This window comes from Oncorhynchus tshawytscha, unplaced genomic scaffold (genome assembly GCF_018296145.1).
Source record: "Oncorhynchus tshawytscha isolate Ot180627B unplaced genomic scaffold, Otsh_v2.0 Un_contig_322_pilon_pilon, whole genome shotgun sequence".
Taxonomy (NCBI): Eukaryota; Metazoa; Chordata; class Actinopteri; order Salmoniformes; family Salmonidae; genus Oncorhynchus; species Oncorhynchus tshawytscha.
The window spans coordinates 35,932-60,032 of NW_024608983.1; the positions used below are offsets into that span (position 1 = coordinate 35,932).

The window sequence follows — 24,101 nt, forward strand, 5'->3', positions numbered from 1 at the left end:
ATGCCATCCAACACAGCAGAAACTATAGTAAGCCCACCGCATGCTAGGTAATGCTAGTATCAACATGCCATCCAACACAGCAGAAACTATAGTAAGACCACCACATGCTAGGTAATGCTAGTATCAACATGCCATCCAACACAGCAGAAACTATAGTAAGCCCACCGCATGCTAGGTAATGCTAGTATCAACATGCCATCCAACACAGCAGAAACTATAGTAAGCCCACCGCATGCTAGGTAATGTTAGTATCAACATGCCATCCAACACAGCTGAAACTATAGTATGAGCACAACATGCAAGGTAATGCTACTATCAACATCCCATTCAACACAGCTGAAACTATAGTAAGACCACCACATGCTAGGTAATGCTAGTATCAACATGCCATCCAACACAGCTGAAACTATAGTAAGAGCACAACATGCTAGGTAATGCACTATCAACATCCCATTCAACACAGCTGAAACTATAGTAAGCCCACCACATGCTAGGTAATGCTAGTATCAACATGCCATCCAACACAGCTGAAACTATAGTAAGACCACCACATGCTAGGTAATGCTAGTATCAACATCCAATCCAACACAGCTGAAATTATAGTAAGACCACCACATGCTAGGTAATGCTAGTATCAACATCCAATCCAACACAGCTGAAACTACAGTAAGACCACCACATGCTAGGTAATGCTAGTATCAACATGCCATCCAACACAGCAGAAACTATAGTAAGACCACCACATGCTAGGTAATGCTAGTATCAACATGCCATCCAACACAGCAGAAACTATAGTAAGACCACCACATGCTAGGTAATGCTAGTATCAACATCCAATCCAACACAGCTGAAACTACAGTAAGACCACCACATGCTAGGTAATGCTAGTATCAACATGCCATCCAACACAGCAGAAACTATAGTAAGCCCACCACATGCTAGGTAATGCTAGTATCAACATGCCATCCAACACAGCAGAAACTATAGTAAGACCACCACATGCTAGGTAATGCTAGTATCAACATGCCATCCAACACAGCAGAAACTATAGTAAGCCCACCGCATGCTAGGTAATGCTAGTATCAACATGCCATCCAACACAGCAGAAACTATAGTAAGCCCACCGCATGCTAAGTAATGTTAGTATCAACATGCCATCCAACACAGCTGAAACTATAGTATGAGCACAACATGCAAGGTAATGCTACTATCAACATCCCATTCAACACAGCTGAAACTATAGTAAGACCACCACATGCTAGGTAATGCTAGTATCAACATGCCATCCAACACAGCTGAAACTATAGTAAGAGCACAACATGCTAGGTAATGCTACTATCAACATCCCATTCAACACAGCTGAAACTATAGTAAGCCCACCACATGCTAGGTAATGCTAGTATCAACATGCCATCCAACACAGCTGAAACTATAGTAAGACCACCACATGCTAGGTAATGCTAGTATCAACATCCAATCCAACACAGCTGAAATTATAGTAAGACCACCACATGCTAGGTAATGCTAGTATCAACATCCAATCCAACACAGCTGAAACTACAGTAAGACCACCACATGCTAGGTAATGCTAGTATCAACATGCCATCCAACACAGCAGAAACTATAGTAAGACCACCACATGCTAGGTAATGCTAGTATCAACATGCCATCCAACACAGCAGAAACTATAGTAAGACCACCACATGCTAGGTAATGCTAGTATCAACATCCAATCCAACACAGCTGAAACTACAGTAAGACCACCACATGCTAGGTAATGCTAGTATCAACATGCCATCCAACACAGCAGAAACTATAGTAAGCCCACCACATGCTAGGTAATGCTAGTATCAACATGCCATCCAACACAGCAGAAACTATAGTAAGACCACCACATGCTAGGTAATGCTAGTATCAACATGCCATCCAACACAGCAAACTATAGTAAGCCCACCGCATGCTAGGTAATGCTAGTATCAACATGCCATCCAACACAGCAGAAACTATAGTAAGCCCACCGCATGCTAGGTAATGTTAGTATCAACATGCCATCCAACACAGCTGAAACTATAGTATGAGCACAACATGCAAGGTAATGCTACTATCAACATCCCATTCAACACAGCTGAAACTATAGTAAGACCACCACATGCTAGGTAATGCTAGTATCAACATGCCATCCAACACAGCTGAAACTATAGTAAGAGCACAACATGCTAGGTAATGCTACTATCAACATCCCATTCAACACAGCTGAAACTATAGTAAGCCCACCACATGCTAGGTAATGCTAGTATCAACATGCCATCCAACACAGCTGAAATTATAGTAAGACCACCACATGCTAGGTAATGCTAGTATCAACATCCAATCCAACACAGCTGAAATTATAGTAAGACCACCACATGCTAGGTAATGCTAGTATCAACATCCCATCCAACACAGCTGAAACTACAGTAAGACCACCACATGCTAGGTAATGCTACTATCAACATCCCATTCAACACAGCTGAAACTATAGTAAGCCCACCGCATGCTAGGTAATGTTAGTATCAACATGCCATCCAACACAGCTGAAACTATAGTATGAGCACAACATGCAAGGTAATGCTACTATCAACATCCCATTCAACACAGCTGAAACTATAGTAAGACCACCACATGCTAGGTAATGCTAGTATCAACATGCCATCCAACACAGCTGAAACTATAGTAAGAGCACAACATGCTAGGTAATGCTACTATCAACATCCCATTCAACACAGCTGAAACTATAGTAAGCCCACCACATGCTAGGTAATGCTAGTATCAACATGCCATCCAACACAGCTGAAACTATAGTAAGACCACCACATGCTAGGTAATGCTAGTATCAACATCCAATCCAACACAGCTGAAATTATAGTAAGACCACCACATGCTAGGTAATGCTAGTATCAACATCCAATCCAACACAGCTGAAACTACAGTAAGACCACCACATGCTAGGTAATGCTAGTATCAACATGCCATCCAACACAGCAGAAACTATAGTAAGACCACCACATGCTAGGTAATGCTAGTATCAACATGCCATCCAACACAGCAGAAACTATAGTAAGACCACCACATGCTAGGTAATGCTAGTATCAACATCCAATCCAACACAGCTGAAACTACAGTAAGACCACCACATGCTAGGTAATGCTAGTATCAACATGCCATCCAACACAGCAGAAACTATAGTAAGCCCACCACATGCTAGGTAATGCTAGTATCAACATGCCATCCAACACAGCAGAAACTATAGTAAGACCACCACATGCTAGGTAATGCTAGTATCAACATGCCATCCAACACAGCAGAAACTATAGTAAGCCCACCGCATGCTAGGTAATGCTAGTATCAACATGCCATCCAACACAGCAGAAACTATAGTAAGCCCACCGCATGCTAGTAATGTTAGTATCAACATGCCATCCAACACAGCTGAAACTATAGTATGAGCACAACATGCAAGGTAATGCTACTATCAACATCCCATTCAACACAGCTGAAACTATAGTAAGACCACCACATGCTAGGTAATGCTAGTATCAACATGCCATCCAACACAGCTGAAACTATAGTAAGAGCACAACATGCTAGGTAATGCTACTATCAACATCCCATTCAACACAGCTGAAACTATAGTAAGCCCACCACATGCTAGGTAATGCTAGTATCAACATGCCATCCAACACAGCTGAAACTATAGTAAGACCACCACATGCTAGGTAATGCTAGTATCAACATCCAATCCAACACAGCTGAAATTATAGTAAGACCACCACATGCTAGGTAATGCTAGTATCAACATCCAATCCAACACAGCTGAAACTACAGTAAGACCACCACATGCTAGGTAATGCTAGTATCAACATGCCATCCAACACAGCAGAAACTATAGTAAGACCACCACATGCTAGGTAATGCTAGTATCAACATGCCATCCAACACAGCAGAAACTATAGTAAGACCACCACATGCTAGGTAATGCTAGTATCAACATCCAATCCAACACAGCTGAAACTACAGTAAGACCACCACATGCTAGGTAATGCTAGTATCAACATGCCATCCAACACAGCAGAAACTATAGTAAGCCCACCACATGCTAGGTAATGCTAGTATCAACATGCCATCCAACACAGCAGAAACTATAGTAAGACCACCACATGCTAGGTAATGCTAGTATCAACATGCCATCCAACACAGCAGAAACTATAGTAAGCCCACCGCATGCTAGGTAATGCTAGTATCAACATGCCATCCAACACAGCAGAAACTATAGTAAGCCCACCGCATGCTAGGTAATGTTAGTATCAACATGCCATCCAACACAGCTGAAACTATAGTATGAGCACAACATGCAAGGTAATGCTACTATCAACATCCCATTCAACACAGCTGAAACTATAGTAAGACCACCACATGCTAGGTAATGCTAGTATCAACATGCCATCCAACACAGCTGAAACTATAGTAAGAGCACAACATGCTAGGTAATGCTACTATCAACATCCCATTCAACACAGCTGAAACTATAGTAAGCCCACCACATGCTAGGTAATGCTAGTATCAACATGCCATCCAACACAGCTGAAACTATAGTAAGACCACCACATGCTAGGTAATGCTAGTATCAACATCCAATCCAACACAGCTGAAATTATAGTAAGACCACCACATGCTAGGTAATGCTAGTATCAACATCCCATCCAACACAGCAGAAACTATAGTAAGCCCACCACATGCTAGGTAATGCTAGTATCAACATCCAATCCAACACAGCTGAAACTATAGTAAGACCACCACATGCTAGGTAATGCTAGTATCAACATCCCATCCAACACAGCTGAAACTACAGTTAGACCACCACATGCTAGGTAATGCTAGTATCAACATCCAATCCACAGCTGAAATTATAGTAAGACCACCACATGCTAGGTAATGCTAGTATCAACATCCCATCCAACACAGCTGAAACTACAGTAAGACCACCACATGCTAGGTAAAGTATCAACATCCCATCCAACACAGCTGAAACTACAGTAAGACCACCACATGCTAGGTAATGCTAGTATCAACATCCCATCCAACACAGCTGAAACTACAGTAAGACCACCACATGCTAGGTAATGCTAGTATCAACATCCCATCCAACACAGCTGAAACTACAGTAAGATGGTATCAACATCCCATCCAACACAGCTGAAACTACAGTAAGACCACCACATGCTAGGTAATGCTAGTATCAACATCCAATCCAACACAGCTGAAACTACAGTAAGACCACCACATGCTAGGTAATGCTAATATTAACAGCCCATCCAACACAGCTGAAATTATAGCTAGCCTTGATTAGTAATCACAGCGTCAGCTTCCATTAAGGTCCAATGTGATTACTTGAAATCTGAGGAAGAAAGTCAGGTTTAAGAAGTAGTATGACATTTTAAATGATGGACATCTATGAATATATGCTTAATGATAAAAAGATCCAGTAATGTCGACTGCTGAACAGCGCATAAAGATGGCCAACAGCATTTGGGCCAGCATGATGGTGGACTCACTAAAACTACTGTAGCAGAGTGAGTCTCATCAGGGTATAAGATGCCTGCATACTCACTATGTACATGGCATACATGATAACATGCGACTAAATGTATTACTAGCTATGTAAAGATTAACAGGGAGGAACAACTAACTATGTAAAGATGGACCGACAGGGAGAAGATGTAAAGATGGACCGACAGGGAGGACTAACTATGTAAAGATGGACCGACAGGGAGGACTAACTATGTAAAGATGGACCGACAGGGAGGACTAACTATGTAAAGATGGACCGACAGGGAGGACTAACTATGTAAAGATGGACCGACAGGGAGGACTAACTATGTAAAGATGGACCGACAGGGAGGACTAACTATGTAAAGATGGACCGACAGGGAGGACTAACTATGTAAAGATGGACCGACAGGGAGGACTAACTATGTAAAGATGGACCGACAGGGAGGACTAACTATGTAAAGATGGACCGACAGGGAGGACTAACTATGTAAAGATGGACCGACAGGGAGGACTAACTATGTAAAATACAGAACAGGATTAGAACATGGCTAATACATCAGAGCCTAAACCTACTGTTGTAGATAAGGATGAAGTAAATATTAGAGTGACACAAATTATACCATAAAATGGAAACTAATAATGTGACTCATGCAACAGTATCAAATTGTATTTGTCACATGTGCGGAATACAACAGGTGTAGATCTTACAGGGAAATGCTTACTTACAAGCCCCTTAACCAACTATGCTTTCAGAAGTTACAAAAAAATAAGTGTTAAGTAAAAAAGTAGTAACAAAAGTAACAAATAATTAAACAGCAGCAGTAAAATAACATTAGAGAGGTTATATAAAGGGAAAGGGGAGACCTAGTCAGTTGTACAACTGAAGGCATTCAACTGAAATGTGTCTTCTGCATTTAACCCAACCCCTCTACAGGGGTATCGTACAGTCAATTTGGGGGCACCGGGTAGTTGAGGTAATATGTACATGTAGGTAGAGTTAAAGTGACTATGCACAGATAATAAACAGAGTGTTGCAGCAGAGTCTTGGTCGCCCTTTGATTAGCTGTTCAGGAGTCTTGGCTTGGGGGTAGAAGCTGTTCAGAAGCCTTTTGGACCCAGACTTGGTGGTCCGGAACCTCTTGCCATGTGGTAGCAAAGAGAACAGCCTATGACTGGGGTGGCTGGAGTCTGACCATTTTTATGGCCTTCCTCTGACACCGTCAGGTTAGAGGTCCTGGATGTCAGGAAGCTTGGCCCCAGTGATGTACTGGGCCATACGGGCCTTTTGGTCAGAGGACGAGCAGTTGCCATAACAGTCGGTGATGCAACCAGTCAGTCAGTATGCACTAATGCAGCTTTTCTTAAAGTTGGGTCACGGACCTGTTAATGGTGGGTCGCGAAGTGTCAGTGTAAATACGTCATTATTTCATGAATTACTGGAATTGATTTGTCCAAGTGCATCTGCGCTCTCTGTTCAGTGCGCGTTCTGCTTAAGCAGCGTCTCTGCTCAGTTTGGCAGCTGCACCAGTGTGAGAGAGAGATGCCTGTGTGCATCGGAGTTGTGTACCTGATCTCTTTTTCTGCTGTTTTCTTGAAGATCACTCGGCTACACATGACGCAGCGCTGTCGTTCAGATTGTTGGCATTTTATAACAGGTGATGATAAGCAGTAATACGGGAGTACTAACTAACTCTCATAGTAGTAGATGTGAGTTTCTCTTTCAATCCCCTGGCCTTGTACACAGCTAATAGCTAACATTCGCCAAAACAAGATAGCTACTGATACTGCAACCCTAAGTAACAGTACAGACGAAGATGAAAAATGATCAGGCCTACTTTACATCTTACCGTATACATTATTGGTGAAAACTAGTCTAGGTTGGAACTGTTGCTAAATACAACAATAATTGTTATTCTTAACTGGAATTAACTGATTGAAGCAAGATACTTTTGAGGCAAACACACTCAGTTCAGGGTTGCTCATCTACAGTAGGAAGCGGTCTCCTGCCTGACTGAGAAAGCAGTAGATGTTCTGGTCCAGTTTGGCACCACATCCCTATGTGAGTCAGGGTTCTCAACTCTGACACTTATAAAACATGTACAGAAACAGTCTCAAGGCTGAGCTTGACCTCAGTGTTGCACTGTCAAAAACAGAGCCCAGAATAGACCTGCTCTCAATAGGACTGTGTGGGGGTTTTCTGGTCTACAGATGTGATCAATCCTTTTATTCCAATTCAGAATTAAAATGATTTATATTATTTTAACAGCAACAGTTCCAACCTAGACAGATATGTGTTTTCAATGGGGGAAAATAAACATTAATAGATATTTAATGTCATTGTTATTGTCTATATTGCATTTGTTTTAGGCATAAGGGCAATGAAATGTACTGATATTTATGTATAGTTGCATATTTTCCTAAGTTTGGGTCCCAGGAAAACACAGAATGTTGCATTCGGGTCCCAGGCTGAAAAGGTTTAAGAACCCCTGCACTAATGAGCTAGCAGACGCTCTGAGCAAATCAGAGTAGAAGTGCAGCAAAAGTGTAATTATACAAATGCACTAGTCCAGACCCACTAGTCCAGACTGTATAGCAACACATAGCCTGTATGCTAGTCTAGCACAGGCTTCTTCCTCCTTGTATGGATGAAGGACTATTCTCTATGATGGTTCACGGAGCGCACTGACTCTGGGAACAAACAAGTAGGCTATATGATTGACTACTCCTGAGGCTAATTCTACTTAGCTAATTCTACATGTCGCCGGCTATTAACTGAAAACAGAGCAGCAACATGGTTGATCCTCACAATCAATCACATCACCACAGCAACCAAACATTGCAACATGAGCATATTGAACGATGCGGGTGAGTTTCAAACACAGCTAGCGAGCATTCACAAAGAAAACATTATATCAGAAATCAGTAGCATAGCGAGAAACAGCTAGTTACAGCAGCAGAGTCAATGGAGGACAAGAAGCCAGCGCTTAGTAGCAGCAAGCGGCAGAAGGATGTAAGAGCAGACCAGGTCAATAAGGAAGTCGTGAATGATACTAGCCTCTAATTGGTTCCATTCTCAGTTGAGGCGGGCACTCGGGTTTCCTTTCTGAACTTGCTCCGCTTAATAAATAGCCCACTTTTCTTGTGCTTATCTGTTGTTGATCTTTTCTATGGGATTTAGCCAATTCCAGATTTTTTATAATAGATGAAGTATTGGTTTGTTTTAGTGACACAAAATGAATAATATTGATAAGAGCTTTTAAATAATTTTAGCTCTGGAGTTTCTCCTGATTTGTTTTAATACGTTTTACTTTGTATTGGTGTCTGATATTATTGGGCATTTTATATTTTATATTATGTTATACCATATTGTTCAGTGTCAATATTGCTTGTTTTATTATCAAATTATGAACTATTACCTATTTTAGATACATTACATTTTGCAGCTTTTTTTACATTGAATACAGTGCAAGTATCATGTTGTTAATAAACTCAGTTTAAGATAATAAATAGACAACAAATAAATCAATTATGTTTCTTGTATTTCTGTCTATTGTACACATGATGGCGCCATAGAGCAATATAATACATGAGTGGCTAGCCTATAGGCCAGCCAGGGATACTACATTACTGTCAAGAGATAAACTGTAATAGATCAACAATCAGCACTGTTCATCAACAAACACACACACGAACATGCACGCACACACACACGTAAACACACACTGAGTAGAACATGCCAGAGTCTTTCCTGGTAGTTCAGATGTTGTATGGGTGTGTGTTTATACGTGTGTGTGTGTGTGTGTGTGTGTGTGTGGGGTATGGGCATGTTTCACCCTAGACTACTGCAGGAGTACTCTAATGTAAGTGGTCCAACAGATTTCCTAAGTGGTAAAGGTCTGGATGGACTATTTCTACATTGATCTCATTTTCTTTGATTCTTTGGGAATGGTTCATACTGGTGTCTGGAGCTCTACCCCTCTGCCCTATCAGACGCTCAGAAGTCCATCCAGCTCACCCCTGATTGGCCAAAGGGATACTTCTTCAAGGGGAGTGCACTGATGGGGTTGAAGGTCAGTGTCTGAGCTTTCTACTGTGAAAGTGGAAATTGCTGATTGTGTGTGTGTGTGTGTGTGTGTCGGTCTGTCTTCTCCCTCTCTCCACTCCTTCTATCTCCCCATCCTTTCCTCCCTTCACTCTCTCACCTCATATCCTCCACCTCCCCTCAGTTTTCCTTAAATGGCCTTCTGAATAGGAATGGACCAGGGTTTGAGGCTGCGTGTTGCTACTGATGTCCACCTGACAGCACTGTCGAGACCACAATGGTGAGTTAGACGTCTCTGCACGATACACAGAGTCAAGAGCCTTCAGTGTAGAGCTTCAGTTTAGAGCTTTAAATAGTATCACCATCGTTCAACACAGAGAGAAAAGTACAACGATTCAACTCCTTTCTGGCAGCAAAGGAAAAACAAGATTTGTTATTGGTTCCATTGTACTTTTGGGACTATGCTATTGGTCCTATTGCATGTATTTGGACTGTGCCTGCGGTTTGTCCTCCGGTCCAGGGGTGGAGCTGGAGAGCACCAGGCTGGTGATCAGGTACCCAGACCGCTGGATGCAGAGAACATCTCCCTCTCCTCAGAGGACCAACCCTATAGGCCTCAACACCTTCTCAGCTTCCCAGTACGCATCCACAGGGTAAAGACATCCGTCTGTCATTCAACAAATCATTATGAGTTATTCTAAAGTGTTACCAATCAACTCATATAAACTTTTGTAATGTACAAAGTGATGGAAGGAGGAAGCAGGAGCTCAGGTGCAGGTGTTTGTGTTTTCATACTGTTTGTGTGTCTCTCTCCCAGGACCAGGAGGATGGCTCCCATCAATGGTGACGAGTGTTTCTTCAAATCAAATCAAATCAAATCAAATTTTATTTGTCACATACACATGGTTAGCAGATGTTAATGCGAGTGTAGCGAAATGCTTGTGCTTCTAGTTCCGACAATGCAGTAATAACGAGCAAGTAATCTAACTAACAATTCCAAAAAAAACTACTGTCATACACAGTGTAAGGGGATAAAGAATATGTACATAAGGATATATGAATGAGTGATGGTACAGAGCAGCATAGGCAAGATACAGTAGATGATATCGAGTACAGTATATACATATGAGATAAGTATGTAAACCAAGTGGCATAGTTAAAGTGGCTAGTGATACATGTATTACATAAGGATGCAGTCGATGATATAGAGTACAGTATCAACGTATGCATATGAGATGAACAATGTAGGGTAAGTAACATTATATAAGGTAGCATTGTTTAAAGTGGCTAGTGATATATTTACATCATTTCCCATCGATTCCCATGATTAAAGTGGCTGGAGTAGAGTCAGTGTCATTGACAGTGTGTTGGCAGTAGCCACTCAATGTTAGTGGTGGCTGTTTAACAGTCTGATGGCCTTGAGATAGAAGCTGTTTTTCAGTCTCTCGGTCCCAGCTTTGATGCACCTGTACTGACCTCGCCTTCTGGATGGCAGCGGGGTGAACAGGCAGTGGCTCGGGTGGTTGATGTCCTTGATGATCTTTATGGCCTTCCTGTAGCATCGGGTGGTGTAGGTGTCCTGGAGGGCAGGTAGTTTGCCCCCGGTGATGCGTTGTGCAGACCTCACTACCCTCTGGAGAGCCTTACGGTTGAGGGCGGTGCAGTTGCCATACCAGGCGGTGATACAGCCCGCCAGGATGCTCTCGATTGTGCATCTGTAGAAGTTTGTGAGTGCTTTTGGTGACAAGCCGAATTTCTTCAGCCTCCTGAGGTTGAAGAGGCGCTGCTGCGCCTTCCTCACGATGCTGTCTGTGTGAGTGGACCAATTCAGTTTGTCTGTGATGTGTATGCCGAGGAACTTAAAACTTGCTACCCTCTCCACTACTGTTCCATCGATGTGGATGGGGGGTGTTCCCTCTGCTGTTTCCTGAAGTCCACAATCATCTCCTTAGTTTTGTTGACGTTGAGTGTGAGGTTATTTTCCTGACACCACACTCCGAGGGCCCTCACCTCCTCCCTGTAGGCCGTCTCGTCGTTGTTGGTAATCAAGCCTACCACTGTTGTGTCGTCCGCAAACTTGATGATTGAGTTGGAGGCGTGCATGGCCACGCAGTCGTGGGTGAACAGGGAGTACAGGAGAGGGCTCAGAACGCACCCTTGTGGGGCCCCAGTGTTGAGGATCAGCGGGGAGGAGATGTTGTTGCCTACCCTCACCACCTGGGGGCGGCCCGTCAGGAAGTCCAGTACCCAGTTGCACAGGGCGGGGTCGAGACCCAGGGTCTCGAGCTTGATGACGAGCTTGGAGGGTACTATGGTGTTGAATGCCGAGCTGTAGTCGATGAACAGCATTCTCACATAGGTATTCCTCTTGTCCAGATGGGTTAGGGCAGTGTGCAGTGTGGTTGAGATTGCATCGTCTGTGGACCTATTTGGGCGGTAAGCAAATTGGAGTGGGTCAAGGGTGTCAGGTAGGGTGGAGGTGATATGGTCCTTGACTAGTCTCTCAAAGCACTTCATGATGACGGATGTGAGTGCTACGGGCGGTAGTCGTTTAGCTCAGTTACCTTAGCTTTCTTGGGAACAGGAACAATGGTTCAAACACAAGCCTGACCAGAGAGGGAGAGACAGGAAACCCTGACAACCCTTACAACCCTGAACACCACGTACCGTCCGGATATGACAGAGTAAGGAAGAAGAGAAGGAATAACAGAATAATGAATATGAAGATTGAGGAAGAGGAGGAGGGACCGTGTAGCTACCTGAAAAGGGAACAGGAAACTTGGCGAGAATGGGGCTGTTGGGAGGGTGTCACCGCTTTTGTAGTCCTCTGACACACAGCACAGACAGCACACTGGACACACAGTAGGAGTAAGTGTCAATCAAAGTGAAGAGGAGTGGTCCTCTGATTTCCTTCCTCCGCCCCCTCGGCCTGAGCTGTGAAACATGTTGGTTATTGATGTTAGATGATGAGATGATGTCATCATTAGAATCTTGAGGGGGTTGTTGCCCAGGCCAACGCCTCTACAACAACCATGTTGTAGACACTAAAGGGGGTCAGGGCAGGGTCTTTGATGTAGCTGAGTGTACATTAAATGTTTACATTAAATGGGTTAGTAGAATGGGTTGGGTTAGTAGAATAGAAGGACATCATGGAACTGACCAAATGTAAATGGAACTTTGACCTGTTCCATGTAGAACTCAGAGGGACAAGGCAACACATTCTAAGATATTATAAACATTCCATATAGAACAGTCAACATATTGTTAACATGGTTCTGTATTTAAATGAAAGTGGAAATGGGGGACATTTTGTCCATTATAGAAATGTAGGACCCATTTTAATACAGTAACTTCCCTTTTCTGATGTGCTGGTCTGGTCGTCATGCATGTTAATGTCTTAAAGAGGAAGGAAAGGACAGTTGTGTCTCAGCTACTTTAAATATGTATCAACCACAGAACTGACACTTACTAGCAGTTCCCACTACCAGTCAGTTGACTCACTGTACAAGACCTCTCCCCTTCACTTCACTCTGTAAGTACTCTTGACAATATCTTGAAATATAGTTTTTTGGTTATTTGTTTTTAGTAATAAGTCATATACTTGAGGGTAATGTATCATTTTACTTGTTGTTATGTTTTGAGCTGTGTTTTGGTTGTTACATCAGGGCCAGTATTCATAAAGTGTCTCAGTGTAGGAGTGTTGATCTACATAGTGATGAGATGATTAACCAGGGTAAAATAGACATGCAAACAAACATTGTAACATTGTGTGTGTCTTCTGTTTAGACTCTCAGATTGGTGATAGGAGCTATAATTGAACCTGGTGGTCAGTCTTTAGGCTGCTGTACAGCTTGACGGACCGTAGAGGATTGAATATTTATCCTCCTGTATTTGGGGTTCTGAGAATAAAACGGCTTCAGAACATTCAGAAATATGTGTTTACAGTAATACAGACCTGTTCAATACGCTATTGATGTTGTTGTTCATAATGATGATGATGACTTTATTGTATCCATTAGGAAATTATTTTTGCATCATACATCATGTCATCTTAAATAGACAGATGCAGACAGATATGCAACACGTCACACACAGTACACACATAGTGATATAGACTTACAGACAGACAGTATTCACATAGACAACCATTTAGCACAATACAACACAACACAATATGAGCCTGGTTCATTTTCAGTAATGAGGCCCTGGACCCCATTTACAGTTTCTACTTCAATGTATCAGGTGGAGTTATTTACCAGCTATAGAGTGAGTTGTTGTTTATGTTTCTAAGACTGCAGGGTGGGAGGTGCAACAATGGTCATGAGAACAGCAGGAAGTGTGTTGGTGGTCTTTCTCTGGTCTGTAGCAGGTACGGTCTCATTCTTAACTTTAAGTTGCCCTGTTTATCAAACTACAGATATTTCTAAAAGCATAACCATTTTTATATTCTACTGACGACACATTTTTTATGTCTCCACTCCATTTTAAACAGTTGTCTTTCTCACCTCACTGAGTGAAGCTTATCTGTGGTTTCCATTCACACTCAACCAAAGAATATCTATGTCTCAACTCAGCAACTATGGAACAAAGTGTTAGTGTGAGTCAAAAGACCTTGAACTTAATGTAACGTACTTGTGATGTCTGTGTTTCAGTGGTACTGGGTCAGAATGGCTGGAGTGTTACATACACCACTCAGAGTATCTGTACCTTGAAGGGGTCAACAGTGGATCTGTCCTGCTTTATCAGATATCCCAGTTGGCCTAAAGTCAAAACAACCTTCTGGTTCACCAAAATGTATGATGTGGAGAATTATGTAAATCTGAAAGATGACCCAGTCTACCAAGGTCGTGTGACGTACCGTAGTGATAAGACGAATGGCCACACCCTGAGAATCACAGACCTGAGAGAAAGTGACTCAGCTGAGTACAAATTCAGATTTTTGTAACAGATCAGTTACAGGTACAGTGAAATATAGTGTTGATCTGTTTAATCACTCTGTCTGTTACAGGTACAGTGATATTATATATAGTGTTGATCTGTTTAATCACTCTGTCTGTTACAGGTACAGTGATATTATATATAGTGTTGGTCTGTTTAATCACTGTTGGTTACAGGTACAGTGATATTATATATAGTGTTGGTCTGTTTAATCACTGTTGGTTACAGGTACAGTGATATTATATATAGTGTTGGTCTGTTTAATCACTCTGTCTGTTACAGGTACAGTGATATTATATATAGTGTTGATCTGTTTAATCACTGTCTGTTACAGGTACAGTGATATTATATATAGTGTTGATCTGTTTAATCACTGTCTGTTACAGGTACAGTGATATTATATATAGTGTTGGTCTGTTTAATCACTGTCTGTTACAGGTACAGTGATATTATATATAGTGTTGATCTGTTTAATCACTCTGTCTGTTACAGGTACAGTGATATTATATATAGTGTTGATCTGTTTAATCACTGTCTGTTACAGGTACAGTGATATTATATATAGTGTTATATATAGTCTGTTTAATCACTGTCTGTTACAGGTACAGTGATATTATATATAGTGTTGATCTGTTTAATCACTGTCTGTTACAGGTACAGTGATATTATATATAGTGTTGGTCTGTTTAATCACTGTCTGTTACAGGTACAGTGATATTATATATAGTGTTGATCTGTTTAATCACTCTGTCTGTTACAGGTACAGTGATATTATATATAGTGTTGATCTGTTTAATCACTGTCTGTTACAGGTACAGTGATATTATATATAGTGTTGATCTGTTTAATCACTGTCTGTTACAGGTACAGTGATATTATATATAGTGTTGGTCTGTTACAGGTACAGTGATATTATATATAGTGTTGATCTGTTTAATCACTGTCTGTTACAGGTACAGTGATATTATATATAGTGTTGATCTGTTTAATCACTGTCTGTTACAGATACAGTGATATTATATATAGTGTTGATCTGTTTAATCACTCTGTCTGTTACAGGTACAGTGATATTATATATAGTGTTGATCTGTTTAATCACTCTGTCTGTTACAGGTACAGTGATATTATATATAGTATTGATCTGTTTAATCACTCTGTCTGTTACAGGTACAGTGATATTATATATAGTGTTGATCTGTTTAATCATCTCTGTCTGTTACAGGTACAGTGATATTATATATAGTGTTGATCTGTTTAATCACTCTGTCTGTTACAGGTACAGTGATATTATATATAGTGTTGATCTGTTTAATCACTCTGTCTGTTACAGGTACAGTGATATTATATATAGTGTTGGTCTGTTTAATCACTCTGTCTGTTACAGGTACAGTGATATTATATATAGTGTTGATCTGTTTAATCACTGTCTGTTACAGGTACAGTGATATTATATATAGTGTTGTCTGTTTAATCACTGTCTGTACAGTGATATTATATATAGTGTTGTTACAGGTACAGTGATATTATATATAGTGTGTTGTTTAATCACTCTGTCTGTTACAGGTCTGTTTAATCACTGTCTGTTACAGGTACAGTGATATTATATATAGTGTTGATCTGTTTAATCACTGTCTGTTACAGGTACAGTGATATTATATATAGTGTTGATCTGTTTAATCACTGTCTGTTACAGGTACAGTGATATTATATATAGTGTTGTCTGTTTAATCACTGTCTGTTACAGGTACAGTGATATTATATATAGTGTTGATCTGTTTAATCACTCTGTCTGTTACAGGTACAGTGATATTATATATAGTGTTGATCTGTTTAATCACTGTCTGTTACAGGTACAGTGATATTATATATAGTGTTGGTCTGTTTAATCACTGTCTGTTACAGGTACAGTGATATTATATATAGTGTTGATCTGTTTAATCACTGTCTGTTACAGGTACAGTGTTACAGTGTTGGTCTGTTTAATCACTCTGTCAGTGATATTATATATAGTGTTGATCTGTTTAATCACTGTCTGTTACAGGTACAGTGATATTATATATAGTGTTGATCTGTTTAATCACTGTCTGTTACAGGTACAGTGATATTATATATAGTGTTGGTCTGTTTAATCACTGTCTGTTACAGGTACAGTGATATTATATATAGTGTTGATCTGTTTAATCACTCTGTCTGTTACAGGTACAGTGATATTATATATAGTGTTGATCTGTTTAATCACTGTCTGTTACAGGTACAGTGATATTATATATAGTGTTGTCTGTTTAATCACTGTCTGTTACAGGTACAGTGATATTATATATAGTGTTGGTCTGTTTAATCACTGTCTGTTACAGGTACAGTGATATTATATATAGTGTTGATCTGTTTAATCACTGTCTGTTACAGGTACAGTGATATTATATATAGTGTTGGTCTGTTTAATCACTGTCTGTTACAGGTACAGTGATATTATATATGTTGAGTTTGTTGTCTGTTACAGGTCTGTTTAATCACTCTGTCTGTTACAGGTACAGTGATATTATATATAGTGTTGATCTGTTTAATCACAGGTACAGTGTCTGTTACAGGTACAGTGATATTATATATAGTGTTGATCTGTTTAATCACTGTCTGTTACAGGTACAGTGATATTATATATAGTGTTGGTCTGTTTAATCACTGTCTGTTACAGGTACAGTGATATTATATATAGTGTTGGTCTGTTTAATCACTGTCTGTTACAGGTACAGTGATATTATATACAGTGTTGATCTGTTTAATCACTCTGTCTGTTACAGGTACAGTGATATTATATATAGTGTTGATCTGTTTAATCACTGTCTGTTACAGGTACAGTGATATGATATATAGTGTTGATCTGTTTAATCACTCTGTCTGTTACAGGTACAGTGATATTATACATAGTGTTGATCTGTTTAATCACTCTGTCTGTTACAGGTACAGTGATATTATATATAGTGTTGGTCTGTTTAATCACTGTCTGTTACAGGTACAGTGATATTATATATAGTGTTGATCTGTTTAATCACTGTCTGTTACAGGTACAGTGATATTATATATAGTGTTGGTCTGTTACAGGTACAGTGATATTATATATAGTGTTGGTCTGTTTAATCACTCTGTCTGTTACAGGTACAGTGATATTATATATAGTGTTGATCTGTTTAATCACTGTTGGTTACAGGTACAGTGATATTATACAGTGATATTATATATAGTGTTGATCTGTTTAATCACTCTGTCTGTTACAGGTACAGTGATATTATATATAGTGTTGTCTGTTTAATCACTGTTACAGGTTACAGGTTTAATCAGTGATATTATATATAGTGATATTATATATAGTGTTGTCTGTTTAATCACTGTCTGGTTACAGGTACAGTGATATTATATATAGTGTTGGTCTGTTTAATCACTGTTGGTTACAGGTACAGTGATATTATATATAGTGTTGATCTGTTTAATCACTGTCTGTTACAGGTACAGTGATATTATATATAGTGTTGATCTGTTTAATCACTCTGTCTGTTACAGGTACAGTGATATTATATATAGTGTTGATCTGTTTAATCACTCTGTCTGTTACAGGTACAGTGATATTATATATAGTGTTGGTCTGTTTAATCACTGTTGGTTACAGGTACAGTGATATTATATATAGTGTTGATCTGTTTAATCACTCTGTCTGTTACAGGTACAGTGATATTATATATAGTGTTGATCTGTTTAATCACTGTCTGTTACAGGTACAGTGATATTATATATAGTGTTGATCTGTTTAATCACTCTGTCTGTTACAGGTACAGTGATATTATATATAGTGTTGATCTGTTTAATCACTCTGTCTGTTACAGGTACAGTGATATTATATATAGTGTTGATCTGTTTAAGTGGTTCTGGAAAAATTGTCTTGATTTGTACAGAAATAATATAATTAATATGAATGTTGGTATAATAGGAATGTCTGAATTGACGATTTGAGAACGTCCACTCCTGCCTCATTTGAACTAGACAACAGGTCATTGATGGTTTTAATGTTGTTATCTACTCCAGACCTGCAGGTGAAGGTGACCACTACATGGTGGTCAACGACACTGACCTGTAGCACCACCTGTACTCTGACTGGTAACCCCACCTACATCTGGTACAGGAACAGTAAGATTGCGCAAAAGGACCCCTCCCCTCATACTCATTGTACTTAAAAACTGAAGACAGCTTCTACTGTGCTGTAAAAGACATCAATTCTCCTGCAGTGTGTGAGTGTGACTAATACACTTTTTAAAGTCTGTCAAAATCATCCAATACATCATTGGTCAGTGTTGATGTTTAGTGAAACAGACATGAGATAGAGCTACTATTCCATTTAGATTAATGGTTGTTGATGTTTAGTGAAACAGACATGAGATAGAGCTACTATTCCATTTAGATTAATGGTGGTTGATGTTTAGTGAAACAGACATGAGATAGAGCTACTATTCCATTTAGATTAATGGTGGTTGATGTTTAGTGAAACAGACATGAGATAGAGCTACTATTCCATTTAGATTAATGGTGGTTGATGTTTAGTGAAACAGACATGAGGTAGAGCTACTATTCCATTTAGATTAATGGTGGTTGATGTTTAGTGAAACAGACATGAGATAGAGCTACTATTCCATTTAGATTAATGGTGGTTGATGTTTAGTGAAACAGACATGAGATAGAGCTACTATTCCATTTAGATTAATGGTGGTTAATGTTTAGTGAAACAGACATGAGATAGAGCTACTATTCCATTTAGATTAATGGTGGTTGATGTTTAGTGAAACAGACATGAGATAGAGCTACTATTCCATTTAGATTAATGGTGGTTGATGTTTAGTGAAACAGACATGAGGTAGAGCTACTATTCCATTTAGATTAATGGTTGTTGATGTTTAGTGAAACAGACATGAGATAGAGCTACTATTCCATTTAGATTAATGGTTGTTGATGTTTAGTGAAACAGACATGAGATAGAGCTACTATTCCATTTAGATTAATGGTTGTTGATGTTTAGTGAAACAGACATGAGATAGAGCTACTATTCCATTTAGATTAATGGTGGTTGATGTTTAGTGAAACAGACATGAGATAGAGCTACTATTCCATTTATTAATGGTGGTTGATGTTTTGAAACAGACATGAGATAGAGCTGACTATTCCATTTAGATTAATGGTGGTTGATGTTTAGTGAAACAGACATGAGGTAGAGCTACTATTCCATTTAGATTAATGGTGGTTGATGTTTAGTGAAACAGACATGAGATAGAGCTACTATTTAATATAGATTAATGGTGGTTGATGTTTAGTGAAACAGACATGAGATAGAGCTACTATTCCATTTAGATTAATGGTGGTTGATGTTTAGTGAAACAGACATGAGATAGAGCTACTATTCCATTTAGATTAATGGTGGTTGATGTTTAGTGAAACAGACATGATAGAGCTACTATTCCATTTAGATTAATGGTGGTTGATGTTTAGTGAAACAGACATGAGATAGAGCTACTATTCCATTTAGATTAATGGTGGTTGATGTTTAGTGAAACAGACATGAGGTAGAGCTACTATTTAATATAGATTAATGGTTGTTGATTTTACAGTTCTAAATACTGACACCATTTGAAAAATGCACTTGTGTTTCAGCTGTTGAGGGTCACAGTTATTTCCACGTGACTTACACCCATCAGAGGATCTGTACCTTGAATGGGTCATCAGTGGACATATCCTGCTCTTATACATATCCCAGTGGTCATACAGTCTCTGAAACAATCTGGTATACAAAAGGAAAACTTAATGAGGCGTCTCAAATCCTGAGCCCGGGGTATGGAGGTCGTGTGGAGTACCTTGGAAATATGCAGAGTGACTCCACCCTAAGAATCACAGACCTGAGAGAGGAGGACTCAGCTGAGTATAAGATTAGATTCAGAACAGATCAGACAACCTGGGAGCCCACCTTCCCTGGAACAACTCTGACTGTCACAGGTAACACTACAGGTCACATCCTATCAATACTGGAAACGATTACTTTATGATGAACTCAGTGTTTTAATCCTCTTTCATTTAGGTCTGCAGGTGAAGGTGACTCCTGCCACTGTGACAGAGGGACAGAAGGTGACACTGACCTGTAGCACCACCTGTACTCTGGGTAACAACCCCACATACGTTTGGTACAAGAATGGACATGTAACCAACCAATCTACCAGTCTGTTCCTAAACCCAGTCAGCAGTGAGGATGCAGGCAGATACTCCTGTGCTGTAGAAGGACATGAGGATCTCCACTCTGCTGAAGAGACTCTCACTGTCACATGTGAGGATGTGTGATCCATCTCCAGTTGTATTCTTTTAGTAACATCTTCTCTCATCTATTATATCCATTATTTCAATCTTTGTCCAAGTTCCATGATTGTACTCATCTCATTACTGTAGTAACTACAAGTACTTCACAAACACTGTATTGTTACATTAATGTCTAAGTTCCACATATTTATATTAATATTTAATTTATTTTAATCATAAATCCAAGTTCCATGATGCTCCTCATATAAAGCTCTATGTATGAACAATGTGTTACATATTGTCCACCAGACGGCCCAAAGAACACCTCAGTGTCAGTCAGTCCCTCTGGTGAAATAGTGGAGGGCAGTTCAGTGACTCTGACCTGCAGCAGTGATGCCAACCCACCTGTGGACAAATACACCTGGTACAAGAAGAACGTAACCTCACCAAAAGCATCAGGACAGAGTTACAACATCACTAACATCATCTCTGAGGACAGAGGAGAATATTACTGTGAGGCCCAGAATGGAAGAGGATCTATGAACTCTACAGCTCTGATGATCATTGTAGCAGGTAAAGTTACATCTCAATACCAACCTACATGTTTCAATCTAATCTTAATCATTATACTCTGACTAATTACACATTAGTTTACACTGGGTTATAAGATCCCTTAACAAGTATTGTATTACTGTCCTGTATTATAGTTCATTTGTAGTTTATTATATAATGCCATGTACTCAAATCATCCATGTTGTATCATAGGGAAACCAACCTCCTTTGTGACTGCAGCTGTAGGAAGCATAGTGGTTGTTCTGGTTCTCATCCTCTGTCTCTCTGGTTTCATGTGGTTCAGGTGAGTGAAGTGAAAACACATTTTTCAGTTTTATTATTTAGCTTAGTAACATTGATTGATTCATTCATTAATGTGTAAAACAGGAAGAAGGCCTCCAAATCCACCTCTGACACAAGAGACACATCAGAGAATGTACAGGTGAGTCTGTTGGAAACAGAAGGTGACTGTGTATTGCTTTGTGGAGCACCTCTACTCCTTATGTTGTCTGTCCTCTCTTTCTCCATCAGGGAGACTCTAGTCCAGTGTATGACAACATCTCAGGCATGGCCATGACCTCTACTGCAGCACAGACAGAGTCCACAGACAACCAGGATTATGTTCACTATGCCAGCGTCCACTTCTCTGGCTCCAAAAACCAGGAAGTGCCTCTATACTCCACCGTCCAGCTGCCTCAGCCCCAGATTCAGGACGAGGATGTCCAGTATGCTGCTGTGAAATTCAGCCGCCCCAGTGCTGCCACCCGGTGAATATTTTCTGCCATTACAACAGAGTCAATACTAGAACACTGAACTCACAGACATCATCAAGGGCATTCATATGCTGCTGTTTATTGGAAGAGTAGACAATGTCATCAATAAGCAAAACAGTTGACCCCTAGTGACAACTCATTGTTCCCTGAGATCTCCCTCCATCAATAGCTGAAGCACAGGGGGATGGTGGCACCTTAATTGGGGAGGATGGGCTTGTGGTAATTGCCGGAGCAGAATAAGTGGAATGGTATAAAATACATAAAACACATGGTTTCCATTCTATTTGCCTCGTTCCAGCCATTATTATGACCCGTTCTCACCTCAGCAACCTCCTTCAGGACAAAGTGCATTTCCTTGAACTCATGATATGGTGTAACAATGGACATTTTGAAAAGTTGCACTCAGGGTTGTGGTCAATTCCATTTCAATTTAGGAAAATTCCAATTCCAATTGTTCCTCATTGAAAAGCATTGAGAAAATATGACATTTCAGTTTACTTCCTGAATTGCAATGTGTTTTAGTTGTGTCTTTAGACTAAACTTTAGCAAAACAAAATCTGCACAAGACTATACAGCTGCACTCTTATTTGATTTGATGTATGACATTAACTTGGCGTTGATATCGAGACTGTCAAGTATGATATTATAACGCTTTTTTAATCACTTATCTAAATGTGTTTCTTACTTTTTGTCAAATGTGATGAGTGGCCAGTGTTTGTTTATCCATGAGAAAAGGTTAATAAATGCTTTCACCCTCCATTGGTTCTCACGCTCTTCCATTTTGTCAAACAGTGAATGTGGCCTCCTATAAGTCACTGATATTTTAACAAAGTAAAACAATGACAGAGGTAATGCCTATAGGGTTTATTTTAAAATAAGTTGAACAAAGAAGAAATGTCAGTTTGTTGACATGAGAGTATTATGATGATAGAACATATATAATTAATATCATGCAAATGAGCAAGCATTTCAGTTCTAGCATGATGTCACTGGTCCTCTTCTATACACCTGTGAAATGATCTTTCCGTACGGTGTACATTTTAGGACATCCCGACTCCTTATGACAAAAGTCGACTATGGGTCTCCATCCAATGGTTTCACTTTCGTTTGCATTACAAGCAAAAGCACAACTACACAAAAATGACATTATTAACTAAATGTATTATATCATCTAAAACTACATTCTGGGATTTTAAAACACACGGTCACTTCACCATCTGTTTTGGTAAAGAGCTGAGAATTCTGTCTGGAGAAATGTAACCACTCTGGAATTCTATCCATGAGATGGAAATGATTGTTTTAACCCTGTTTTAAAGGGTTCTGATGGAGTTGTACCGTTGAAATAAGCTCCTAAGCATTTAGGTTATATTCTTCAAGAATTAATGGCCATACATCATTCATTTAATTACCCATCACAGACTGTAGCTTTAAGCTGACTGAGACACATGCCTTTTGTTGTAAAGAATTCACTGTTCCTGTACCCCTTGGTAGCACCAGGACATAAGAAAAAATAGTTTGTTGATTTGAGAGTACATGATGTATCAACATAAATCAGCATTATGCAAATGAGAATGCTTTCCAATTCTGACATGATGTCACTGATTCTCTTCAATAGACATGAAATTATCTTCTCTACGGTGTACATTTTAGGACATCCCTAAAACAAAGTCTACTATGTAATTTCATGGGACTCCTTCCAATGTGTTTACTATAAGATCACGGGTATTGTGTTTGCTGTTAATGTGACACACACACACACAAACACACACAAGCAAGTAATGTCATGGTATTGTGGTATTGTGAATTCTATATTGCAAATGTGAAATATTAGATTCATGATGTAATAATGTATTATATGATGTATTGTTTTATTGATGATTTTATTT

The 24,101-nt window shown here is 39.7% G+C and overlaps 1 protein-coding gene and 1 long non-coding RNA gene across 2 annotated transcripts; both read left to right on the forward strand.

Annotated features, from left to right (window-relative positions):
- Positions 1-13,121: 13,121 nt before the first annotated feature.
- Positions 13,122-14,564, forward strand: LOC121844082. The gene is made up of 3 exons (XR_006081838.1): positions 13,122-13,163; positions 13,923-14,000; positions 14,284-14,564. It is a non-coding gene; the product is annotated as an uncharacterized LOC121844082 (long non-coding RNA).
- Positions 14,565-18,775: 4,211 nt separating this feature from the next.
- Positions 18,776-22,972, forward strand: LOC112241229 (B-cell receptor CD22). The gene is made up of 7 exons (XM_042313959.1): positions 18,776-18,846; positions 20,258-20,596; positions 20,679-20,921; positions 21,200-21,463; positions 21,656-21,746; positions 21,830-21,884; positions 21,974-22,972. The coding sequence occupies exons 2-7, from the start codon at positions 20,467-20,469 to the stop codon at positions 22,211-22,213; spliced, it is 1,023 nt and encodes a 340-aa protein (XP_042169893.1). The 5' UTR covers positions 18,776-18,846; positions 20,258-20,466; the 3' UTR covers positions 22,214-22,972.
- Positions 22,973-24,101: the final 1,129 nt, after the last annotated feature.

Excerpts from the sequence above, each read along its gene's own strand:
- LOC112241229 (XM_042313959.1), top strand. The coding sequence starts at position 20,467 with ATGCAGAGTGACTCCACCCTAAGAATCACAGACCTGAGAGAGGAGGAC. Across the intron at positions 20,597-20,678 it reads AACAACTCTGACTGTCACAG|GTCTGCAGGTGAAGGTGACT; the intron begins GTAACACTACAG and ends TCTTTCATTTAG. Across the intron at positions 21,747-21,829 it reads TCTGGTTTCATGTGGTTCAG|GAAGAAGGCCTCCAAATCCA; the intron begins GTGAGTGAAGTG and ends TGTGTAAAACAG.